This window comes from Electrophorus electricus, chromosome 8 (genome assembly GCF_013358815.1).
Source record: "Electrophorus electricus isolate fEleEle1 chromosome 8, fEleEle1.pri, whole genome shotgun sequence".
Classification (NCBI taxonomy): Eukaryota; Metazoa; Chordata; class Actinopteri; order Gymnotiformes; family Gymnotidae; genus Electrophorus; species Electrophorus electricus.
In genome coordinates, this window is record NC_049542.1 from 9518366 (window position 1) to 9541638 (window position 23273).

Genomic DNA, 23273 nt, shown 5'->3' on the forward strand with positions numbered 1-23273 from the left:
CCAAGCAGTTTAAAGTTCATTCCATTTACATTAAATGAGACATAAGGGTAAAGTGAAAGAATTTAGAGGAACCAGAAATGCTGCATAAACGTGATAAAATGGTTTTTATTCTTTAAAAATAAACAATAACCCAGATAACTGTAACCACCAAAGTACAGTAAAGAAATAATATGAACAGTAATCTTTGCACTTTTAATTTGTATTAATAGAAACAAATATTTTGAATTCTGCTTGCTGTTCCCATTATAACAGCATTAAAACAGCATTTGCTCTAGCTCTGTCATTATGCTTAATTACTAACACTTTTTATTTGTGTTTAGAAAAAGATCTACTTATTGCTCCTTAGAAATGTTACATGAAACAGTGAAAATCAAGACAATATTCAGTGTTTGTGTAATGTAATCTATAACAACAGAGACAGTGCAAGAACGCTATAGGGAGAAACATGTACGAAGGACAATATGTGTGAGAAAACAATGTGCAGGTATTGTTGACACAAAAAAAATTTATGTTGACCCAAAGGTCATATCTAAGCAGCAATCAGTTCCCTTTCATCCATTTGGCCCCTAAACTGTTCATCGGCCAAGCACAGTGGCTAGCAACGCCATCCGGATGTACATGCCATTCTCAGCCTGCCGGAAGTAAGCAGCACGAGGATCCGTGTCCACCTCCACACTACACACAAGCAAGTAGAACATAAAATAACAAGAATGATTGACTCCAAATATTACTTGTGTCTGCATCTTCTGTGTAACATCAGTATTACAGCAACATGAAATGAAGTAAGCAGCTAAAATAAGATTGCAAGACCATACCTAACATTACAGTGTATTCAACTGCATGTCCATACCTTATTTCATTAACTCTTGGAAGAGGATGCATGACGACCATTTTCCTCTTGGCTCCTGTCATTATGTGAGGTGTTAAGATAAACTGCCCAAAGCACTAGAAAAGGGAAAAGAAGCAGTTAAAACACAACAAATCCACAGGAGCAACTAAAATTAAATGTGGTGTGCATTTAGATTGAAACAAGCGCCTTACTGATTTGTACTCCTCTTCAGAGGCAAATCGCTCCTTCTGAATCCTCGTCATGTACAGGACGTCAGTCTCAGAAAGGGCCTCCTCGATACTACTGAACTCCTCCTGTCAGCCAAGACGGGTGCAGAAGTATAAGGAAACAATCACACATTTTGAAGTATACAAAGACACAGATGAAAGCGATGAAAACTACGCCTCAGGATGTAATATAGAAGACGGTCGCACATGCACCTGCTTTATGCCTTTGGAGGCGACGAAGTTGACTATCTCGGCAGGCATGCTGAGGTTTTTGGGTGAGACGTAGCGCAGTGTGATCCGGTACTGGGTGAGGAGCCTGGCTAGGGAATGCACAGTCCTGCCGTGTTTTAGGTCACCCACCATAGTGATCTGTGTGGAAGACAGTTGCATTGGTGTGTGCTGGATTTTACATATGAGGTGCCAAGCTGGTGGTAAAAGCACACTAAGGTGTTATTAGGGCAAAAGGTGCATTTGTAGAATATAACTTTTACCTGTAAAAATGAATGGGCATATAATGACAATGTATAGGCTTCATGTTTGCTCTGTAGCATTGAATACTAACAGAATTTGGTTAAATACCTTCAGTGCTTGCTAATATAATTAATTTAATTTATAGGACTACATCCTCTCAAATAAGCATTTTAAATCTCATATTGGTAAAATCATGATTTCGTTAAGGAAAAGGATTAATACACAGGATAATGAACAACATGTTCACTTCAAGAACAATATTTTGGGACTGACATTAATCCTAGCTAATATCTACATGGATGAATGGATCTATAGTCACAGTGGTAATAAAGGGATTTGGGAACATTGGGAAAATGTCATTTTACATGGAAATGAAAAATGTATTTGTCTGCATACAAACATAATTATAAGAATGACATACTGGAGGTTATGCTATATCCTGAGACATAAATGGAGTGGGATTGGTGGAGTTGGCCACAAGATTCTTAAAAATGTGGCAAAGTCTGATCTGCACAACACGTCTGCGAGAAGAGTGTCATCATGACACAGACAAAGGAGACTTCTGAGGACCTCAGAAGAATTGATGATGGTCATCTGGCTGAAAATGTTACAGAACCATCTCTAAAGAGTTTGGACTCTAACAATCCACAGTCAGCTTGTATGGAGGAACGTGAAGGAAATTCAGAACCAATATACCTTCTGTGGTGGTAGTACCATGGTTTGGGCCTATTTAGCTGCATCTGGGCCAGGATGGCTTGCCATCATTGATGGAACAATGAATTCTGATTTATACCAGCAAATTCCAAGGGAAAATGTCAGGCCATATACTCTTGAGCTGAATGTCAAGAGAATGTGGGTCATGCAGCAAGACAACAAGCCTAATCACTCAAGTTGTTCTACCTAAAAATGGCTAAAGAAGAATAATGTTAAGGTTTTGGAATGGCAAAATCAAAGTCCTGACCTTAATCCGATACAAATGTTGTGGAAGGACCTGAAGCAAGCAGTTCATGGGAGGAAGCCCACCAACATAACTGGGCTGAAGCTGTTTTGCAGGGAGTTATCGGCTAAAATTAATCTAAGATGATGTGCAGGACTAATCAACAATTACTGAAAATGTTTAGTTGCAGTTATTGCTGCACAAGGGGGTCACATTAGATATAGAAGGTAAAAAGGTTCACATAATAATGGATAACTTTCCTCAATAACTAAATCGCAGAGTATAATATTTTTGTCTCATTTTTTAAATTTGATTTTCTTTATCTACATTTAGGACTTGAGTGATAATCTGAAGTTTTAGGTCAAATTTATGCAGAAATATACAAATGTCTAAAGGGTTTACAAGAACCACTGTATTTATATTGTTTTAATTTTAAGACTTGAAGTTAGGTGGAAACTGGGAAGGTGAAGCTTTTTTTCTAGGGTGCCAGCTGCCACATATGTGTCCATACCCCTGGACTGGAGTTTCAAATAACTGCACCCACAACAGAGAACTCTTATGAAACTTCAAAAGAGATCTAATTTCAGTACATAAGTGGCTTGAAGTGGAAAGCCAGTGTAAAGGTCAAGCAAAATTTTTAAATGACTTACAGTCATGCCATTAACAGTGCCCAGCTCCTCCCTGATGGTGAAGACATCTAGAAGAGCTTGGGTAGGATGCTCACCCACCCCATCCCCAGCGTTAATCATTGGCCTCCGACAGTGTTTCGCTGCTTTCTGCAATCAAGGAAAAGCGAGACACCCATTTACTCCTGGTCGAAAACCAACACATTATGTAGCTAGGTAAAAGTATGAACAAACAAAACAGTGGGAGTACGAAAAAGCCATGGCCACAGTATCTGACCTCTACGGCGCCAGGCTCTGGGTGGCGCAGCACAAGCACGTCAGCATAGCAGCTCATCGTTTGCACTGAATCGGCCAGAGACTCGCCCTTCTGTGCAGAGGACGTGCACTCACTGAAGTGCACCACGGAGCCGCCCAGCCGCTGCATGGCCGCTGCAAAGGAGCTGCTGGTTCGAGTGCTCACCTCGTAGAACATGGACGCCATGACCTTCCCCTGGGGCGCAAAGACACAGAGCCAGCACAGGTTGGCTAAATGAGGGCATGCTCGGAGGAATGCACTAGTTTTAAATAGACGAAAGGTTGGAAGATGAGAGGACAACTTTAATCAAATAAGGCCATACTAAAAATGGGCAGTAGTAGAAGTTTTCAGCTAGAACTTTCCAGCTTTCCAAACTGTTACCAATGGCTACAGATGTCTGTCCCAAGTAGCACAGGCTGTCGAGATGGTAGGTTTAATTGTTTAATTTCATTGGCTCACCTTCAAGATGTCCAGGCTCTTCTCTTTTTGGACCATCAGACGAAGCACATGAGCCACGTTGAACAAATGGGACATCTGGAATCACAGGCAGGGCAAGCTATGATACAAGCTATGACTAACAATCAATCAAACACTGGTCCATTTTTAATTGTAAGGCTTTTTTAGCTGCATGAGTTTAATGTGCATAGATGCCGCAAGGAATTCCAGTTGATCAGGGTTTTCATCAGGGTTTCTGTACAGGCAGTATGCTTCACTCAGTTCTCGGTGAATGGTATTGTATAATTGTGCACAGCAGGAAAGATAAAACACTTTTGGTAAAAGTTCATGCATTGCCTGCAGCAGCGATACTGATGTTGGGTTCAGGCAACACCAATGAATAAGAGCAACTAGATCATATATGCAGCAGCCAGAACCTTCACAAAAAGTAACTGGTATCTCACACACACTGCATTTTTCTGACATGCTGAAATCTTTTTTATTTTGATGAATTTTTTTTAGATTTGATGAACCAAATATATCACAGCCTACCATTTTGTGAGTCAGATGATCCTACTGGCTGTTTTATTTCAAAACCAGGAAAAGCAATTAGTTTACCTTTGAAATATATTTTAAAGTGGAATTTAACAGTGCATTAGTAACAGTGTCCCCTGTAATGGATGAGAATTTAAAAAATATTCTACCTGCTCTTTGGTGAACTGGCACACAGACAGGACATGCTGGCCCACCAGTGGGTGTAGCAGAGGAGAGGTCTGTAGCTGGTACACCACATGTGGCTGGCCTGCCTGAGGGGACAGCATCTTGCATAGAGCTGGAGGGGGGGTGTAAGTCTCTGCAGATGGAGCCCCTTCTGAGGAAAAACAGACAGATTTTACCAGAAAAGCTGGACCAAACTTAAAAACTAAAATCCTATTAAAATCCCTGTCACAATACTGTTAGGGCAAGGCAAAAAAGGCATGAACCTTACAGGGAACAACCAGAAACCTATCAACCAAGAGCAAGCCTCAAGACAACTTCGGGCAGGACAGAAAAGCAACACATAGAATTTATAAGCCCATTAGGGCTTAACTGAGTTTCCCACTACACTTATGCACTCTCAGACACAGACAGGCTGGTGGATACCACAGGGAAGCCGAAGGGAGGTGCTGCTAAAGGAGCTTCACCAAAACAAATTTCGAACCTGATTCAAATGCTCTTCTCAGCGGTTTCTCCTCTTCGGCTGCATGTACATTGTGGCACCGCAGTTAGAAACACAGAAACATTTATTAGTGCACAGTACACTCAGCTTTTTTGCCATTTTATTTTACAGCAATGTTTATTAGTACACAATACACTCACTTGTATTTGCTTTTGGAATAAAAATCACAACCATTAGAGTGTGCATTATAATTTTATCTTATACATTTGCAAGTTGTTTAGAGAGCATCAAAGCTATACCAAGTTATTCCATATCACACCTACATCAAGTTAATTTGACATTGTAGTAACCTCATAAAAAATTCATGTCCTTTTTTCAAATCAATGTGATGACTATATTTTATGCAAAATGAAAAGTTAATCCATGAATACTGATTGAAAACACCCCAACTGATTGGAATGTACCATAATTCGTATCTGATTTATACACCCAAGTATGACATAATTAATAAACTTAGTGTGGTTTGGTGCATAGTAATCAAAATAAAAACCACAACATGCATTTAAAATGTGAGTAAAATTGTGCTAAAAATACAAAATTTCACTTGACTTTGTGATCAAGTACCTTAACACTTCAATCACTCTGTTTCTATACATTGTATAAATACCAATTATTAAACGCATTCTGCAAACTTTACCAGCAGCTTGCAGGAGCTGAGATGACTTCACAAAACCTGTATACACAAATGGATCGCTTTCTTATAATGACAGTATAATGTAGTTACGTTACAATTGGTTCACCTTCACCAAAAGACAAATACGTAAACATATGCAACTAATGAAACAACCACAGTCAATAGCTAATACTAGGATTTTGCTCCACAGAAGGCCTCAGACCTGCTACAGAAATAACAACAGACTTTAGGTACTCTAGTTGGGGTTGGTAATTAGAAGTGCATGGACACCGAGAAATTGTGGTCATTATTAGTACCTGGCGGCAGCCCTGGGTCAGAGGCACGATGAACCCGGGGTGGGAGTACGAATCGACTGTCCCCAGCTACCCTGCGCGGGCTCAGTGCTCTGGTGCGGAGGACCTCACTGGCTACTGATTGACGAATGCGCTCAGGAGTCTGTAACATACATTCGTGTGTTAGTTTGAATGAAAGCAGCAGCCAATGCAAACCTGAGGTGAGAGGATGACTGTTCCTTCATTACCTTTGGGGTATCTCTGGTTACATCAGGAACAGGTAATGCCGATGACCACGTCTTGACATCCTGACCATAGCCGGGAGGCACCAGTACCTTGGTATTTAAAAGAGGAGGGGGATGGTTTAACAAGAATAACAGTGGAACACCATGAAGGTATTTACATTTATGAAACAACAGTTCACCTGTCCATCGATGTAGGCCACCTCCCCTCTTAGCACCACTCGCATCACTTTGCCCTTCACCCTCATGCCCTTGAAGGGAGTCCACTTCGACTTTGTAAACTGCATGTGCTTTGGGATGATCCACTCTTGCTCCAAGTCCACCTGGTGAACAAAGTTTGTTATGACAAATGGAACCAACATGGCCTAGGAAACCTTTCAGAAGACAGCATGCTAAATCCATGCTGCATCACTGCTGCCATTCTGCAACTGCCTGCCTCCACGTAGGTGTTCTCCTGAGTGGGTAGCGAGAAGATGCGAGCAGGATTCTCGTATAGCCTCCGGACGATGTCGTCCAGGGTGAGGCGTCCCTCACTGACAGCGGTGAGCAGCAGGGGTAGCATGGTCTCCAGGCCAGGGTAGCCAGGCGGAGGATTCTCAGAGTCCTTCTCCTCCAGGGAATGAGGAGCTGCCATTACATACAGACACATTTGCTTATTAAAATGACAGCTTTACAACACAATATTGTACCTAAGACCACTTAGAAGGCTCCAGTATTAGTGGCAATTACACAGGATTTAAATTCAGTTCAAATTTAATTCAATGGATAGTGATGTAGGCTTAGGTGTTTATGGCATGTTGTGTGTCCTAAATGATCAACTTCCTTCATCCATGTGTTTTTCAGATTCATCACAGATTTCCATCCCTTGGACATACTAATCTTGGCATCATTTCATTAACTACTAACAGCGTTCAGTCAATACTGGATGCCATGCTGTTTTTGGTGAATACTTTAAGACAAAAGCTTTATTCAATGGCAAACTCATGATGCATCAGAAACTGGTCTGATTTGAAAAAGGTGCCAGGTGTGGTCTGGCCCACATTAGAACCCTTCCTTACCATGATCAGTGGCAAAACAGTCTATGATATCCAGGTTCTCCCATAGTGCCTCCATGTCTTCTCGGGTACCGAGCATGGGCCGCACCTGAGCCCTGCCTTCCCCTATAACAGGCACATTATCTTCACACAAGAAAAGGTGGTGAGGGGCCACTTCACATGTCACCTGGATACCCTTCTGCTTGGCGGCTCGGATGATCAGGATCTGCAAGGTGACAAGATTATGCGCTACCAGAATATATGCACATGACCTTACAAGAAAACAACAACCAAAAAAAAAAAAATCACCCTACCAATGAAATTCAAGTTTCCATTACAAAACACAAAGTTACAATGTCTCAAACACTACCAACTCACCTCCTCCTTCTTGGCAATATGACAGATGTGAACAGGTCTCTGGTAGAGCTGCGCCACCATCAGGATGGCAGCCACCGTCTGCTTCTCTGCATGTGCCACGATAGGCAAGTGCTTTGGCCACTTCTCAAAGTGCTGCATTTAAGAAGAACATTTCTCCATGAAATGAAAATGGCGAACGATTTCCACTTCTTACCATTCATCTCTCATGGTGGACCCATATTCAGATTGATCTGAGTTTTGGAGCTCAAATAATCTCACCTCCATCCACAAGGAAACATTGTCCATCTTGAGTGTCGAGTAAGTATCATTCAAGTACATCTTCAGACCAGCAGTGCCATTTGCAATGGAGGCCAGAATAGTGGCATTGTCTGAAGCTGCCCCTACATACAGGGCATAGTCACAGCGACACCCAGCTTTGGCTAGCTGTAAAGATCAACAGAAAAATACAAAAGAAAATAAAAATAAGCCTGAGGTTGCATGAGAAAAGTTGACAGATCGCAGAGCAGACCAAAATCTCTTCTGGAGGCATCAGCAGATCTCTCTGCTGGTCGAGAATGTTACCTTCTGGACTAAGGCGAGAGAGCTGGGGTCTATGACAGATGGGTTGGTGTTGGGCATGGCACACACCATAGTGACTCCTCCTGCCAGGGCAGCAGCTGTGCCCGATGAGAAGTCTTCCTTGTGGGTGGCACCTGGCTCTCGCAGGTGGACATGAACATCTATGAGGCCTGTCAGAACAGGGGCAAGGCTATTGGTGCATGGAAACCGGACATTCACCATATTCCTATGGATATGCTTTGTAACTTTTGTTATGTTGGGGTACCTTAAATCACATTTTTAAATAAAAACAACTGATTGTAGTTACCAGGTAAGCGAATCAGTTTCTGGGAGGTCATGCTGTCTATGTGCGTCTTGACTGGGGGAGCTCGACCAATCTGTCGCAGTGCCTGCAAAGGAAAATGTGTATATATCTATCTAGTCTCAACATTCATAAACAGCTTGAGGGAACTCAAGTCTGAGTCTGAGCAGTGGCTTCAAACTCAATGCTTTATCACTCCTGGTGAATAAAACATGTATGCAGTTTTTAGTGTCAAACTTCACAGCAGTTCCCTGCAGATTACCTGAACAAATAGCTTGGTGCACTTGATGTCAATAATGAGGGGCACCGAGTAGTCAACAGCCATGCGGCGTGTCCGGTATCCTTTAGTGACGAAAGAGGACAGGCGTCGTCCACCAGAGTTCCTCATAGAGAGGTTGATGACCATGTCGAAGTGGTTCTCCACCAGGTAGTCCATGATGTTTCTCTGCTTCTCCTTGTTGGGGCAGTCACTCTCTTCCTCGAAAGGCCAGTCTACAGCCATTACCTGGTGGAAGACAAAAATGAGGGGACAACAATTTCATAATATTAAGGCAAAACGTCTAGTCAACATGTCGAAGCTGCTCTACAATCAGAAATCTGACAGATCAGAATGGACTCTGCAGAAAGCAGTGAGGGTGTCTTAAATCATGGTTAGGTTATGCATTACTTGCAAAACCATGAGAATTCTGTTATATTAGCAGCTGTTTTTAATGGTTAGATTAGAAATGCTTTCAAACTTACTGTCAAAAATGCTGGATACCAGATTACTGGATTTTATCTTAATAATTTGGCCAAAAAAAGATAAACTATTTCAGTTAGTCATTTAACCCACCCCATGTGCTACACCTAATCAAGAGCTAATTACAATCACATGATAAAAACTGGTGGATGAGATTATTTAGTCAGTACTCTGGATAATAAAATGGCCAGTGGTTCAATGTTAGCTTTTTTAACAATGGATCTGTTTTATTCCACCAGATATTCCAAGAAAATTTTTAAAAGCTTAGAAAAATCTTTAAATTGAATTTTTGAGCAAATAAACTCTTACTGTTCTGATAAATGGCTTTAAACAATTTTCCCCTGTGACTTAAGACTTTTGCACAATCACTGTAGATATTGTGCAAGTCTTTCCTAATATGTGAACACATAATACTCAGAATTGCACAGTACAAGAACTATTAACCTGTTCATAAAAGTAAGACATGAGTGATATCAGAAGAGTTTACCAATTGCATCACAAGGGTAAGTTTTTTGTGTCACTGTTTTAAAGTTTCACTTTATGGTTCCTATCGTCAACATTTTATATATCATTTTATAATTGACTTCCTGTCAACATTCTTTTCTGAATCTGGATAATTGCAACTTGCATATGTAAATTATATTTCAAACCAGTATTTAGTGTAGGGCATAAAAGGGATCTGTTCGCACTGGAGAAACAAGACCATGCTAACTGCTGTCCTTTTACTTTTAGCCATGGAAGCATTCTTGGCTTAACTATGCAATGTTCTGCACCTGTTGTCGTGGTCAAGAAGACAAAACAGATGTTGAAAACACACACACACACAGACACACACACACACACACAAAGGCATTTGTTCCCCACACCTTAACACCATGCTCAGTGTAGAAGTCCGCAGTACCCAGGCTGGCATACAAGTTATAGCCAAGACCCTCCAGAGCCTGCACTGTGGGCAGCAGCTCACTTTTATTCTGAAAGGACAAAAAGAGAGGAGAATAATGGGGGGAGAGTGTTCTCCACATGAGTCAGTAGGTGTTTTTTTATATATATATATATACACACATATACACACACAAACCAATGAGAAGCAGCCAATGACTCTTCTGGTTTAAATACCTTGTAGCTGCCAATGGAGAGGAGAATATTCTTTTTGGGAATTTTGAAGCCTGTACTAAGCATGGCTTTCAGGTAGGCCTCATAACGGTTCTCCCCAAAACAGGCCACCTCCCCAGTGCTGGTCATCTCCACTCCCAACACTACGTCAGCCCCGGCCAGCCGAGAGAAGGAGAACTGTGGCACCTTCAGGACACAAACATTCAAAACTTACACACCATGCAACAAACTCATACAAGAGATACTTGTATACACATAAAATACACCAGTACAACTACTAACAGTGAATGGAGTCAAAGGGCCCCTTAGCACTATGCAAACAAATGCATGCCAAGTCCTTCTCTCCATCATTTTCAGTGTTAGGCACTTTCATGTCTTGGGACAAAGTATCACAAGCACTCAAAAAAAGGTTAGCATGAAATATGATGCTTTTCATGTGTACATGTTTATACACACACCACTTCAAAGCCACTCTAAACAGACAGAGGTGGGAGCTAAAGATATGAGACATCAAGGAATGTTGTGACATGATCATCTTATCTTATGGCTGAGAAAGGATGCTGGTTGGTCATGGCAGACCTGTACCTTAACTCCGACGATGCCATTTCCCCTCATGAGTCCCACAGCCTCCACCTCCTCTCCCATGATGACCTGTGTCGCCAGGGCCACAAGATCAACACCCAGCGTTTTCGACACAAAAGGGAAGGAGCGGGAGACTCGCACATTGCACTCGATCACCTTCAGCTGGTCATCCTGAATTCAGACACACACAACAACAACAACGTGAGTACAATTCTCTTAGCATAATGGATATAACCTTAGCATATATGATATGATTTCACCTTGGCAATAAGCTGCAGGTTAAACGGCCCTGTCACTTGTAGCTCTTGGCCAATGGCATGGACGATTAACTTAATGCGCTCCATGGTCTTCTGGTTGATGTCCTGAGGTGGTGTGACAAGTGTAGCATCCCCAGAATGGACACCGGCATTCTCCACATGCTCAGAAACGGCAATGGCGATGACCACTCCATCACAGGCTACAGCATCCACATCAATCTCCTGTAGCATGGACCCAAACATATTACTGAAGAATCTAATCTAGGCATTTAAAATGCTTGATTTATATTATTAAAGAGTTCAAATACAGTAGCTGCAGTGGGAGTTTTTATTAGGTTTGAATCACTGAAGCCTTTCCTCGCCCCCAACCTACCATGCAAAGCATACTTGTATATGTTTTAAAGAACTGAAACAAAAAAATATGAGCCAGTATATACAACAATACCAAGAAAGACCAACAGATGACTTTCGTGTACTTCCTTTGGGCATTCAAAAACATTCTGTTTCACAGAATGTAGTGCCTTGGCAGGTTTTAGGATGATGATTGCAACAGTTTTTGACTTGTTTTTACCGCTCTGTTTACACAAGATGCAATCCACACAATGTACTGTTATATACTCTTTGGCTACACCCAATAAATTACTGTGTCTGGCAACAACATCTACTGACCTTGGCCTCCTGGATGAATTTGGAGATGACGACGGGGTGCTCTTTGGACACAGCCATGGCACTGCTCAGGTATTTCTCCAGGTCACTGTGCGAGTAGGCCACATTCATGGCAGCTCCGCTGAGGACGTAGGACGGCCGCACCAGGCACGGGTAGCCCACAGTGTCGCAGAACTGCATGGCCGACTGCCAAAGGGACAAGAAGTCTTAAGGCCAAGCAGGAATAACATTATCAGCATTACAGAACTTTCTAGAAGTTGTCCCAACAACAGATTAAGAATATACAGAAATATATACAGCTAATCGTGATCTGAAACTAATGAAGACCAGTCAGAATTCCGTGTTCACCATTCACTAGTATTTAAGAGTGAAGTACCTCTGTATCGGAGAGCTCTTTCCAGCATGGCTGACTGATTCCAATGGTGTCCAGCATCCTGGAGAATTTAAAGCGGTTTTCGGCAGAGTCAATGAACTCAGGTGAGGTACCCAAGATCCGGCACTGCTGCCTGTGGAGGGACATGGCGATGTTGTTGGGGAGCTGGCCTCCCATTGAAAGAATCACTCCCTCTGGGTTCTCCATCTCATAGATGTCCATAACTACCTGAGATTCAAGTTAGGAAGTTTGGCAAATTAAGAACTAAAATGTCATAATATACAAACCCAAAACCATTTGGGTAGTTCTGAAAGAGTATACTGAGGGCAAGGGATTTGCATACAATGCAAAGATATCCATCATCATTTAGCAGTTTTTATTTTAGACTTAAAAAAACCTTGAGCTTAGTCATTGTTTTGCAGACACAAAACAAAATATAGCAAGTGTGTTTGGGCTTTTGTCTGTTCATTAGTATGTTCATAAATGAATATTCTACTAATACATAGAATGCAAATTCTGTGGCAGGCTAGGAACAGTTTTCAATATTATCAGCTGTTTTTTATTATGGACTGGTGTCTCACCTCAAATGATATCTCATCAAAGTAGAGTCTGTTACACATATCGTAGTCTGTGCTCACTGTTTCAGGATTGTAGTTTACCATTATTGTTTTATAACCCATCTGGAAAAGAAAAGAGACCACAAATAAAAAATAGGAATTATTCAAAATAAATCAAAAAGCAATTTAATTTTAAAAAAAGACAAACAAGAAAAAAAGATTCTTCTTTTTTTTTTATTTAAATGAAGACCCACCTTTCTAAGCTCCATAATGCAGCCCACGGCACACCAGTCAAATTCGACGCTGCTGCCGATGCGATACACGCCAGATCCAATAACCATGACATGGGATTCCTCGAAGGCCAGATCGCTCTCCATGCCGTGATAGGTCAGGTACAGATAGTTGGTGTGGGCGGGCCATTCGGCAGCTACCGTGTCAATCTGCTTCACAATTGGCAGGATCTTCCAATCACGCCTCAGTTTCCTCACCGCTAGCTCAGTACTGAAGAATATGAGATCAGCAGAGCCTTTAAAAATTTGCATGGTGGAAATAAAGCTAAAGAAAATGCAAGACTAAAAGGAGCGTGTATACCAATGGAGGGTAGCCTTTGGTTAGTGCCCCCACATTCAGAACTGACTCCATACCTCTGCACAGCAAGGGCAATTTGCTTGTCCGAAAAGCCCAACTGCTTCGCCTTCCTCATCACTTCAGGAGGCATGACGCTTTCATCCTGATTAAATGTTTCCAGAAGTTTTTCGTGGTCTACGATGTTTTTCATTTTGTGAAGGAACCAGCGGTCAATTTTGGTCAGCTCATACAGGTGGTCCACAGTGTATCCAGCATAAAGAGCTGCTGCCAGCACAAAGATTCGCTTGTCTGTAGGAATTTGGAGCTCCTTAGAGGCCAAAAGAAAAATGGCAGTTATTGAAGCTTTCAGTACTTCACGCTTCTGGATTGTCAAGTATGTTGACTATGTATGCCCTTGACTATAGAAAACCATTTGTCAGTATATATGAGAATATGAGAATTACTAATTACAAAGTGAATAAATAGAGATAGATGGGGAGCACATATTAAGTGTAGCAGGAGTTTCCAGTGGCTCGTATTGAATAGGGCATACGTTGAGGCGAGCACAGGTGTTTACAACTAACCTGCTCAGACACTGTTTTCAGGGTATGGTCAAATCCAACACAGTTCTCATCTACCATCCTCAGAGCTTTTTGGAAGGCCTCCTCAAAACTGCGTCCAATGGCCATCACTTCTCCTGGGTAAACCAGACAGTGTAAGATGCTGCTTTAAAACTGCAAAAGAAAGCTGCAACTTTCTAATAGCCTGGCATCTTAGAGGAGAAAAAAATACAAGTGACCTTACCAACACTCTTCATGGAGCTTCCAATTTTAGTGCTGACTCTGAGGAACTTGCTCAGGTCCCAGCGAGGAATCTTCACCACACAGTAATCCAGACTGGGCTCGAAGTTGGCTGTGGTGGAATTGGTCACAGAGTTCCTGAAAAAGACCCAGATTCAATGGATCAGCAAATCCCAAGATAATGGACCAAAAGATTATGGTTCAGTGTAGGTGCTGCCCTCTGCTTCACTACTCACTTCAGAAGCGGCAGGGGGATGCCAAGGCCAAGCTTAGCTGCCACGTAGGCCAGTGGGTAGCCTGTGGCCTTACTAGCCAGAGCAGAGCTCCGAGAGAGGCGAGCATTCACCTCAATGATGTAGTACTGTGAGAGAGACATATAAACACACATCAGGTGGATAGTTTGGGGCTCTGAGCAAGCAATACTTTTTTTAACAAAACTAAGTTTAGTTTAACACCCTTCTAAATGCACCAATATATACTACTGATCAACTACTGATTCTAGATCAACACGCCAAACCAAACTAGCCATAATAAATGAAAGCCAGGGCCTATATGAACCAGAAAATGAGGGTACCTGCTCAGACTCAGGATTGAGGGCATATTGAATGTTGCACTCTCCTACGATCCCCAGGTGGCGGATGACCTTGATGGCTGTGTTCCTCAACATGTTGTACTCGTAATCATTCAGCGTCTGACTAGGAGCCACCACAATGGACTCTCCCGTATGAATTCCCAAGGGGTCGACGTTCTCCATGTTACAAACCTGGAACCACAAAGGTTGCATGCAATGATACAGCACTTAAAACGCAGACTTTTGTTCACAGATCAACACTCCTTTTGGCCTTGCGCGTCTCCTACCGTGATGCAGTTGTCGTAGGCATCCCTCACTACTTCGTACTCGATTTCCTTCCAGCCTTTGAGTGATTTATCCACCAGGACTTGAGATGTGTGGGCAAAGGCTTGTGTGACCAGCGCGATCAACTCCTCTTTGTTGTTGGCAAAACCGGAGCCCAAGCCCCCAAGTGCAAACGCAGAGCGGATCAGCACCGGGTAGCCAAGCCTCTCAGCAGCAGCTGCTGCCTGCATGTTGCAAAGAAATGCTGCCGTTAAACCACTAGCAGTGAAAAGTTAAAAGTTAGTTGGGGCAGTTGGCATTATCTTGTTTGCATAGTTCTAGGTGACTCCTGCTAGACCTTCTACTAGCAATGTAGTACATTTGGGTGAGCTATTTCTCTAACAAAAACAAACAAGACAGACACAAAAGAGGAAAAAAAAGCTTAAAGCTTTCCTCCTTAAACTGTGCATATATAAAGCCAACTTGATAATTTTCTAGCAGTGTATTTGTGAAACCATTGTGATAGGTCAAAATGATTAATAATTGAGCCTCCTTACATGATGAGCAGGGGAAAAAACAAACACTACAGAAAGCAATGGTTAATATGAATGTATAAGTACTGAAATTAAATATGGAGATACAACAATTAAAGTCAATAATGTGTATATCTGAATACTGTGAACATAAGGTGACAGAATGAAAGTTTTCAAAGGGCACCCAGTTGAACATCAAGCAAGCACCTGAATCTCTAAATATAAATTTGTCATTGACAACACTGATGGAAATTATTTGGCCATGGGAGACTGAACTGTTTTTACTAATTTTACGGGAGATGGAGCTCACCTGCTCCACAGACATAGCCGCCTCACTGGGGGCCACGTGTTCATTGATCTCTTCCATCTTCTCCACAAAGATCTTCCTGTCCTCTGTCATCTCGATAGAGGCCACAGGGGTTCCGAGCACACGCACATTGTACTTCTCCAGCACGCCCAGCTTGGTCAGCTCCACCCCGCAGTTCAGAGCCGTCTGGCCACCAAAGGTCAGCAGCACCCCGTCGGGACGCTCATTCTTGATCACCTGTTTCAGAGTTGGACACATGCCCATGCACATGTCAAGCCAACCATTTAAAGGAACAATTCATTCTACAATGGTAACTTCATGAATAAAGAACAAAATCATAAATTAATATTGGTGCAAAGATAATATTTTCAATTTATTTACTTATTTTATTCAATTTTAAAACCATTCAACGTATTCATGTAATGAGAATTCGGAAGAGATCAGTAAAGGCATCTAGATAAATAATGAACACCTCAACACTCAAATAATTGTCAAAAACACACTTTCTATCATTATATTAGTCAGCAATACTAATCTTTCCTTACCTGTGTGACATAGTCTGGGGTGATTGGAAGGAAGTAGACTTTATCTGCAAGTCCTTTGGAAGTCTGCACTGTGGCAATGTTGGGGTTAATGAGAATAGTCTGAATATTTTCCTCTTTAAGAGCTTTAATGGCCTAAAAAGCCCCAGAGAAAAACAAAGAGAATCCCTCTGATCAAACCACTGCATTACATCTAAACGATGAAAATTGTTACTGCAAAATGCTTGACTGGAAATGCACAAAATCTATTTTCAATCCTGGACATATGATGTAAGCATCAAAAAGTATGTGGAAAAGCATGAGATAGACTGAGCTAAAAGAACACTATGCAAAACTGAAAACATAGCTCATAATGATTGTACATGCCAGCATCAAGCAAAGTGTTCCAAATAGCATTCACTTTTTGCCATGCTAATAGCATTGGTCAGCTCTATCTAAATGAATATTTTGTAAAGACTTACTTGAGAGCCAGAGTAATCAAATTCTCCAGCCTGTCCAATGGAGAGTCCTCCAGAGCCCAGGAGAAGCACCTTACGTGGTCGTACAAACTCTTCAGGTTTAGGAAATCCAAGGAAGGTCAGCTGCTCGGATAGCCTCTCTTTCACTAGAAATGAGAGAAAGAGCTTGAGCAATTATTATAAGTTCCCATAACAAGTTTAAAGCTGCACAAATCTTTTTCACCTATCTTTTCTTCAGTGTTGCATGGAATCAAGTATTCCATGTATTCAAATAAGACCTGAGCAACTTTCATACATGTTCTACATGTACTACACTAGATATACGACATCCACAGATCTCCACAAAAAAGCAAAAGCCATGCATCTGGCATAAACAGCTTAATCTTTGCAAAAAAGACTTGTACTGCTAGATACATACATGTGTGTGGGTGTATTATATTGCTTTATGTTTCTGATTTTGTGGGAGAAAACAGACAAACTAAAACAAATGAAAAAAATGAAAGAATCTGCAGGTATGGGTCTTTTCAGGGCAGAGGTCCCACCAAATCAGTCACATCCAATTAAAATGTGAACCATCAAGTCAAAGATCTGATCAAGAAACTGGAATAAGGCTTGTAATATGAACACAGAAACAAGTGGAATTTAGTGGGTAATTTTACCAGAGAATTTAAGCCTGCATTTCAATTACAATTAGAGCATGAATAAGTATTCTGTACTCAAATGTCCCACTAACACTATACTTAATGTGTGCCAGGCCAAGTACTGAAAATATCCTGAAGGAAGTACAGAAAGGTGTGTTCATGTCCCTGTTAACATGTATTCATATATTTCCTACTTGCTAACAATACTTATTTATAGTGTTGTAAGATTATAATTATTTAGATTCCAAAATAATCTTAGATCTCTTTAATCCAGCTGTCTCACGACCAAATTTACAAAATCCTCACCTGACTTGCCAGCTTTGCCCTCTTTGGCATCTCTGACTGTTTCCAGAAAGACATCAAAGAGGCTAACCAGGTCAGTGGGCCCAGCCATGTGCTCAGGATGAAACTGTACACTGAAAACCAATAAATATATAGTTTTCAATAAATACCAAACCCTTAAATTCAACAGTTACATATGTTACATATGAAAATAACACCAGACAAAAAATCTTAATGTATGTCAAAATTTATCTCTGTTAATAATATGATGAGCACACAATTAAGGTTAAAGGACAGCAGCACCTGAAGAGAGGTTTAGAGTTGTGCACGATGCCTTCATTGGTGTGGTCATTAGCATTAGTGAAGAGCACATCCCAGTCCTCTGGGAGGGTTTGTGGGTCCACTGCAAACCCGTGGTTCTGAGATGTAATGAAACAGCGCTCTGTCCCCTTATGGATGCAAGGCTGGTTATGGCCACGATTACCGTACCTAGAACACATAGACAAAATATTTCCAAACCATCATTAGGGGTAGTTTTATGTGCTAAAGAATAATGGAGAACTAGGTTTCAGTTCTTATACTGAAAGTCCAAGTTGCATGTTCTTGGAGAGCACAGCATGGGTTTCCTCAGTCAATACAGAAACAGATAATCAGAAGCCCCTGTGAGGGACAGACATAGGCAGTTAGCATTCTCCTCCAATCATGGATGGGAGTCTGTAAAAATGCGTATCTGATTTCAGTTCCTATAAGGGAAGCACACACTAGCCCGCTAGCTCCTAACCTGCTAGCTATCACGCAAGAGATAAGATCAGGAGAAAATTGGGTAAAAGGCTTAAAACTATTGATGGTATACATTAATACATTATAGTAAGGAGTCTACAATAAATATTTGTCACCAGTCCAAAACAAGGCTTAATATATGGACAGAAAGCTGGCCTGTAATATATTAGCCTTTACATTGACTTCTGATTCAAGTCCTCATTTAACTTTGCCACAAACTTTACCAATCTGAAGAAAGACTTGCTTATGATCTGTCCTTGAACATGGGCCAGACAAAAGAACTATTCCAGGATTCTTTCAGAATAACAGCAGCTGTCATTCCCAGCACACTGCCAGTACAGTAATCTACTGAAACAGCTCCCACAGCTCTTAGAGGAATGGTGAGCCAGGGCCTGGGAAACAGGGTGGAAGAGCTTCTGATTATCAGAGTATACAGCCCTCAATAATCTCTGAGCTGGCTCTGATTAAAAGATTATATAGTCCTCAGTAATCTCTGAAGGATGTGCAATTTAAAAATGGGCCTATGAAGGATAAGGATGTGGATGTGGTTAAATTCCATATTGAACCACCCTTAAAGGATATAATAAACTCAGACACATAATCCATTGGTTAACCTAGCCAATGTTAGCTGGCACATTTCAAATATGAACTAGCCAGATTAACTTGAAATAAATGTATATGCAGTGAATACACAGGAATGTATATGTATATGTATGAATATGGAAACAAAGTGTTTTCATATATTTGTTATTTGTAGGCACAGCCAGGGCTGATTATTTTGCCCACCAAGAGCCCCATCTATCTCTTTCTGTGGTGGATAAAAAGTTTGAAATACTATGATAGTTATGAATTTAATATTGTTCTTTTAAGTATAGTATATTATACTGTTTTTGACAGTGTTAACATACTAATCACTCAGTCATACAAAAAAATGGCATAGTGTAGTAAGAATGTTCACAATTTCAAGCATGGCCACCTTTCCCTTTGCTCTCTTGAAAAGTTTAATGACTTACAACATATCCGATGCATCATAACCATTTCAGCAGTTCCCTATTATGGTATTGCCAACAGTACTTATCAGCAACTCATTATCTGTTTCCACTTAAGCACACAGATAAAGCAAATATGCTTCAAATGGGTGATGAGGTATTGTAAGCGATTACTGATTCAGGACTGTTTACTGTGGTCAAATTGGTCCATGCTGGCCAATTTTAGACTAGCTTCTTTTTTTACCCAAATTATGAAAGAGAAAAGAAATCTCATTTCAGGTTGGTATCATCTGTGGGTTTTAGTGAAGGCAGTGTAAATAATGCAAACATACTTCATTTTGTATGTCTTTGATCCAGTGACCAGTGACAGCAACTGATGGCCCAAGCAGATACCAAAAACTGGTTTGGGCTTCTTCTTGCACACAACTTTCCGCAGGTTTTCTATGGTCTCTTTGCAATACTGAGGGTCACCAGGGCCATTACTAATGAACAGCCCATCAAAGTCTGGAGAAACAAAGAAAACTGGGTGTGTAAATAAAACATCAATTACTGGAGACTTTCAAATAGATCCTAAAGCTTCTCAATCATTATAAACCTGGTAAAGGCCACTAAACACCGCCTCTGATTTTAAGAATAACAATACAGAGTTGTGTCATGCTAATTTGTAATGGTGAATGAAAGATAGCTGTTAATTTGCATGAGACTTTGCTATAGGGAATATTTAGCTGTTATTCATTGTTTGAAAAAGAATGACTTCACTGAACTATCAGTTTTAGATTTATTCCAAGCTATTGCTCACCATTAGTGTCTAGAGGGTGATCCCATGGTACTAAGGTGACATGCGCACCTCTCTGGCACAAGCAGCGGATCTGATTGTACTTAATACCACAGTCCACTGCGGTGATCCTCACAGTACCTTGTGGATTGAAAACCCTGGGCTCCTTAAAAAAGGAAACAGAGAGTAAGGAGACTGGAGAAAGAAACAAACATCACTAAATAGATGTCCTGCAAACTATCTTTGAGGCCATACTTTCAAGGACACTTCTTGGACCAAATTCCGACTGTCCGGATTGTCGAAAGGTATGCTGTCAGCTGAGGTCCCTTCCACCACAAGTTTCCCCAGCATGGTTCCCTTTTCTCTGATTTTCTTGGTCAAGCAACGAGTGTCTACCCCTGTTCTCCAAAGAGAGATTTTTTACTTATTAAAACAAAATGTGTAGCTCATACACCACATATTTTTAAGATTCATTCTACAAGACTATGAGAATGTTTGAGCAGTACACTAGTTATACGACATACACAACACCAAATGTTTCAAAGAAATAAAGCTCACCCTCTATTCCAGGAATGCCTTGCTCTTTGAGCCACTGATCTAGAGACTTGGCTGAGCTCCAGTGGCTGGGATTCTGAGAAAGCTCTCCAATGATGAAGGCAGCAGCATGGATCCTGCAGGACTCAAACCACTAGAAAAAGAACAGTCAATCTTGAACATCATGATGTTCAATTAAAATAAATGACATCAGTATGCATTTTATTCAGCTTTTTACAGTCAGAATAAATGCCATATTCATGTACCTTGCTGAGTCCAAAGTCACCATTCTCATCTTTAGGCACACCATAGTTTCCAACCAGCGGGTAGGTCAACACCAGTATCTGAGCTTTATACGAGGGGTCAGTAAGAGCCTCTGGATAGCCCACCATTCCTGTTTGGAAAACTGAAGATACAAATGCATAACTGTAGCTTTTGTGAGGAATATGGTCATGGCATATGAGAAGTATGTAGGCTAAGTTACATTGTTTGCTTTGTTCTAAATTCATAACAATTCCAAGTAATGAATATCAAATATGAGTGCTATTACTGAGTAACACTGCCAAATTTTCTGTGATCATTTTAGTTGTATATTCAAGTCCAATATGTGGCCATGTGGTTCTTTGAATCAATACTTCTAACACGTTTTCAGTAACAAACGTTGCCTACTTCAGATAGAACATATCTATTCTGTAATGAAATTAAATGATAAAATATAATCCGATCAGGGAAGTCTGGACAAATTAAAGTGGCGAGGGTTGACAATGATTAGTGTTGGTCACCGAAGAAAACACCTTTGATCGGATATGCGCGATACCAAACTGCCAAATTTATCGGGTGTAGGCGTTGCTTGTTGTGTTAAAAGCGGTATCAACCTTTTAGGGATAAAATAAATCTTACTGCGAATTTAAATTTTAAATTGTCTAAATGAAGTGGGTTATAAATTGAGAGATTGTACCGGAGTCGATATACAGACTGAGATGAACCTTTATTCACCCTTTGAAATATTTAGCGCGAAAACAGGACACGTGTGACATCAGAGACCGGTCATTGGAGGGACGCGAAAGCGGTGTAAAAACACCGTTTCAGAGCACGCTTTTTACGGCGTTTTATACTTACACATATACTAACACCGTAAAATACGTAGTGAAAAGTAGCCGCGTATTTTGCGGCGTAAAAACGTTCAAACGCCGCCCGTTTACAAATAAACGCGTTTCGTTTGTGGCGAATTCTAACCACTTAGGCTTCCATAGCTAAGACTCGAACCTGATTGCGCAGTTAGCGGTAGTTATACTGGTGAATTGGCCCACATATCTGCATGTTAAGGATAAACAAGGAGAGGGAACGTCGCAGGAGTTTTTAACTGAAAGGAACTGGCTAGCGTGTTTCTTTGTTTTCGTTTCTTGAAGATTTATGAACGGAATAATAACTTGTAATAACATGTAATAACTTACCGACTTCACCAGATACTGAGGCGCTCGCCCCAAAGAGGCGGCCTTTAAAAGTAGTCCCATCCTCCAGTATCAAAGAGGCTGTATTAATCGACATGTTTACGTTTCTGAAACCTAAATGCAAAAACAATCAGAATGCTCAAAGTAAACTATTTTAACCAAGACGAGATGGGGTTACTTCCAAGTCCACTTTCGCTCTGCGATGCTGTGCCCACGTGAAAGCCACGTTGAGCAGTGATGTTTCCCAATGGTCCGGAGACGGCGAGTGCTACAGCGGAGGTCAAGATTTTCAAATAGAGGTACTTGTGCTTTACGCATTAAATCAGACTGTTTGTCTATTCTGATGGTCACAAAGAACCTATTTTCTTCGGTATGTAAAATCCACACTCCTGGTTCGAAGCCACAGCAACCCTACCGGCCTGCATAGTCTGACGACGTCACCGAGCTGAGGAGGAGGAGACAAACGGGTCTGGTTTTTTATTCAGATTTTTTTTCTTTTGAGGCAACATATTCTTTTAAACGCTGGATGCAATATTGCGCGAAATAGCAAGAGTAATGATAGCAGTGGCGTTTTGTTATTCATTAAGTATTTTTGAAATGTTTTATGCCACTGCCTATTTAGAATATTACTAAGGAAAACTGAAAAAAAGTTTAATCATGCCCAATGTCGCATTCAGTTATAATATATGACGCCCTATGGATCATTGATGCTGTAATTTCTCTGGCCTGAAGGTTTTTTGTAAGTAATAATGGGCACTGTCAGCTCCACCCCTGCACTGACAAATAAACTAATAAATTAAAGTTTTGCTGGACTGAAACTGCACAAGCAAACAAAAAAGACCACAATGTATCCAGATATATTCACCCACTCAGCCAGTATTATATAGTCTGACATTCTTACACCTTGCTGACAATGGGACAGACTGTGAATGAGACATGGGAATGACAATTAGATTTATATTTGTCTACTTTGCAAACAACTTCATTACAACATTTTAAGGTGTCTGTTGCTTTGATAAATAGTAGATATCTGT

At 41.0% G+C, this 23273-nt stretch overlaps 1 protein-coding gene across 5 annotated transcripts; it reads right to left on the reverse strand.

The window, feature by feature from the left end:
• Positions 1 to 83: 83 nt before the first annotated feature.
• Positions 84 to 22667, reverse strand: cad (carbamoyl-phosphate synthetase 2, aspartate transcarbamylase, and dihydroorotase). Of its 5 annotated transcripts, none has more exons than XM_027000032.2 (45): positions 22243 to 22667; positions 21055 to 21194; positions 20813 to 20942; positions 20510 to 20652; positions 20279 to 20420; positions 19812 to 19983; positions 18014 to 18199; positions 17735 to 17844; positions 16791 to 16933; positions 16333 to 16464; positions 15791 to 16024; positions 14971 to 15192; positions 14687 to 14875; positions 14349 to 14473; positions 14117 to 14250; positions 13897 to 14009; positions 13390 to 13640; positions 13000 to 13246; positions 12770 to 12868; positions 12192 to 12416; positions 11819 to 12001; positions 11153 to 11371; positions 10896 to 11063; positions 10314 to 10496; positions 10064 to 10168; positions 8721 to 8963; positions 8465 to 8546; positions 8161 to 8327; positions 7858 to 8022; positions 7600 to 7731; positions 7246 to 7447; positions 6624 to 6814; positions 6370 to 6510; positions 6194 to 6280; positions 5970 to 6108; positions 5677 to 5712; positions 5022 to 5060; positions 4525 to 4688; positions 3845 to 3919; positions 3368 to 3580; positions 3115 to 3240; positions 1270 to 1425; positions 1042 to 1143; positions 851 to 945; positions 84 to 675 (listed from the first exon to the last, which is right to left on the reverse strand). In XM_027000032.2, the coding sequence occupies exons 1-45, from the start codon at positions 22334 to 22336 to the stop codon at positions 576 to 578; spliced, it is 6744 nt and encodes a 2247-aa protein (XP_026855833.2). In that variant the 5' UTR covers positions 22337 to 22667; the 3' UTR covers positions 84 to 575. The 5 variants fall into 5 exon arrangements, with proteins under 5 accessions (XP_026855833.2, XP_026855825.2, XP_026855848.2 ...); XM_027000024.2 differs by having other exon boundaries at positions 4525 to 4691; XM_027000047.2 differs by lacking the exon at positions 5677 to 5712.
• Between the last annotated feature and the right edge of the window lie 606 nt (positions 22668 to 23273).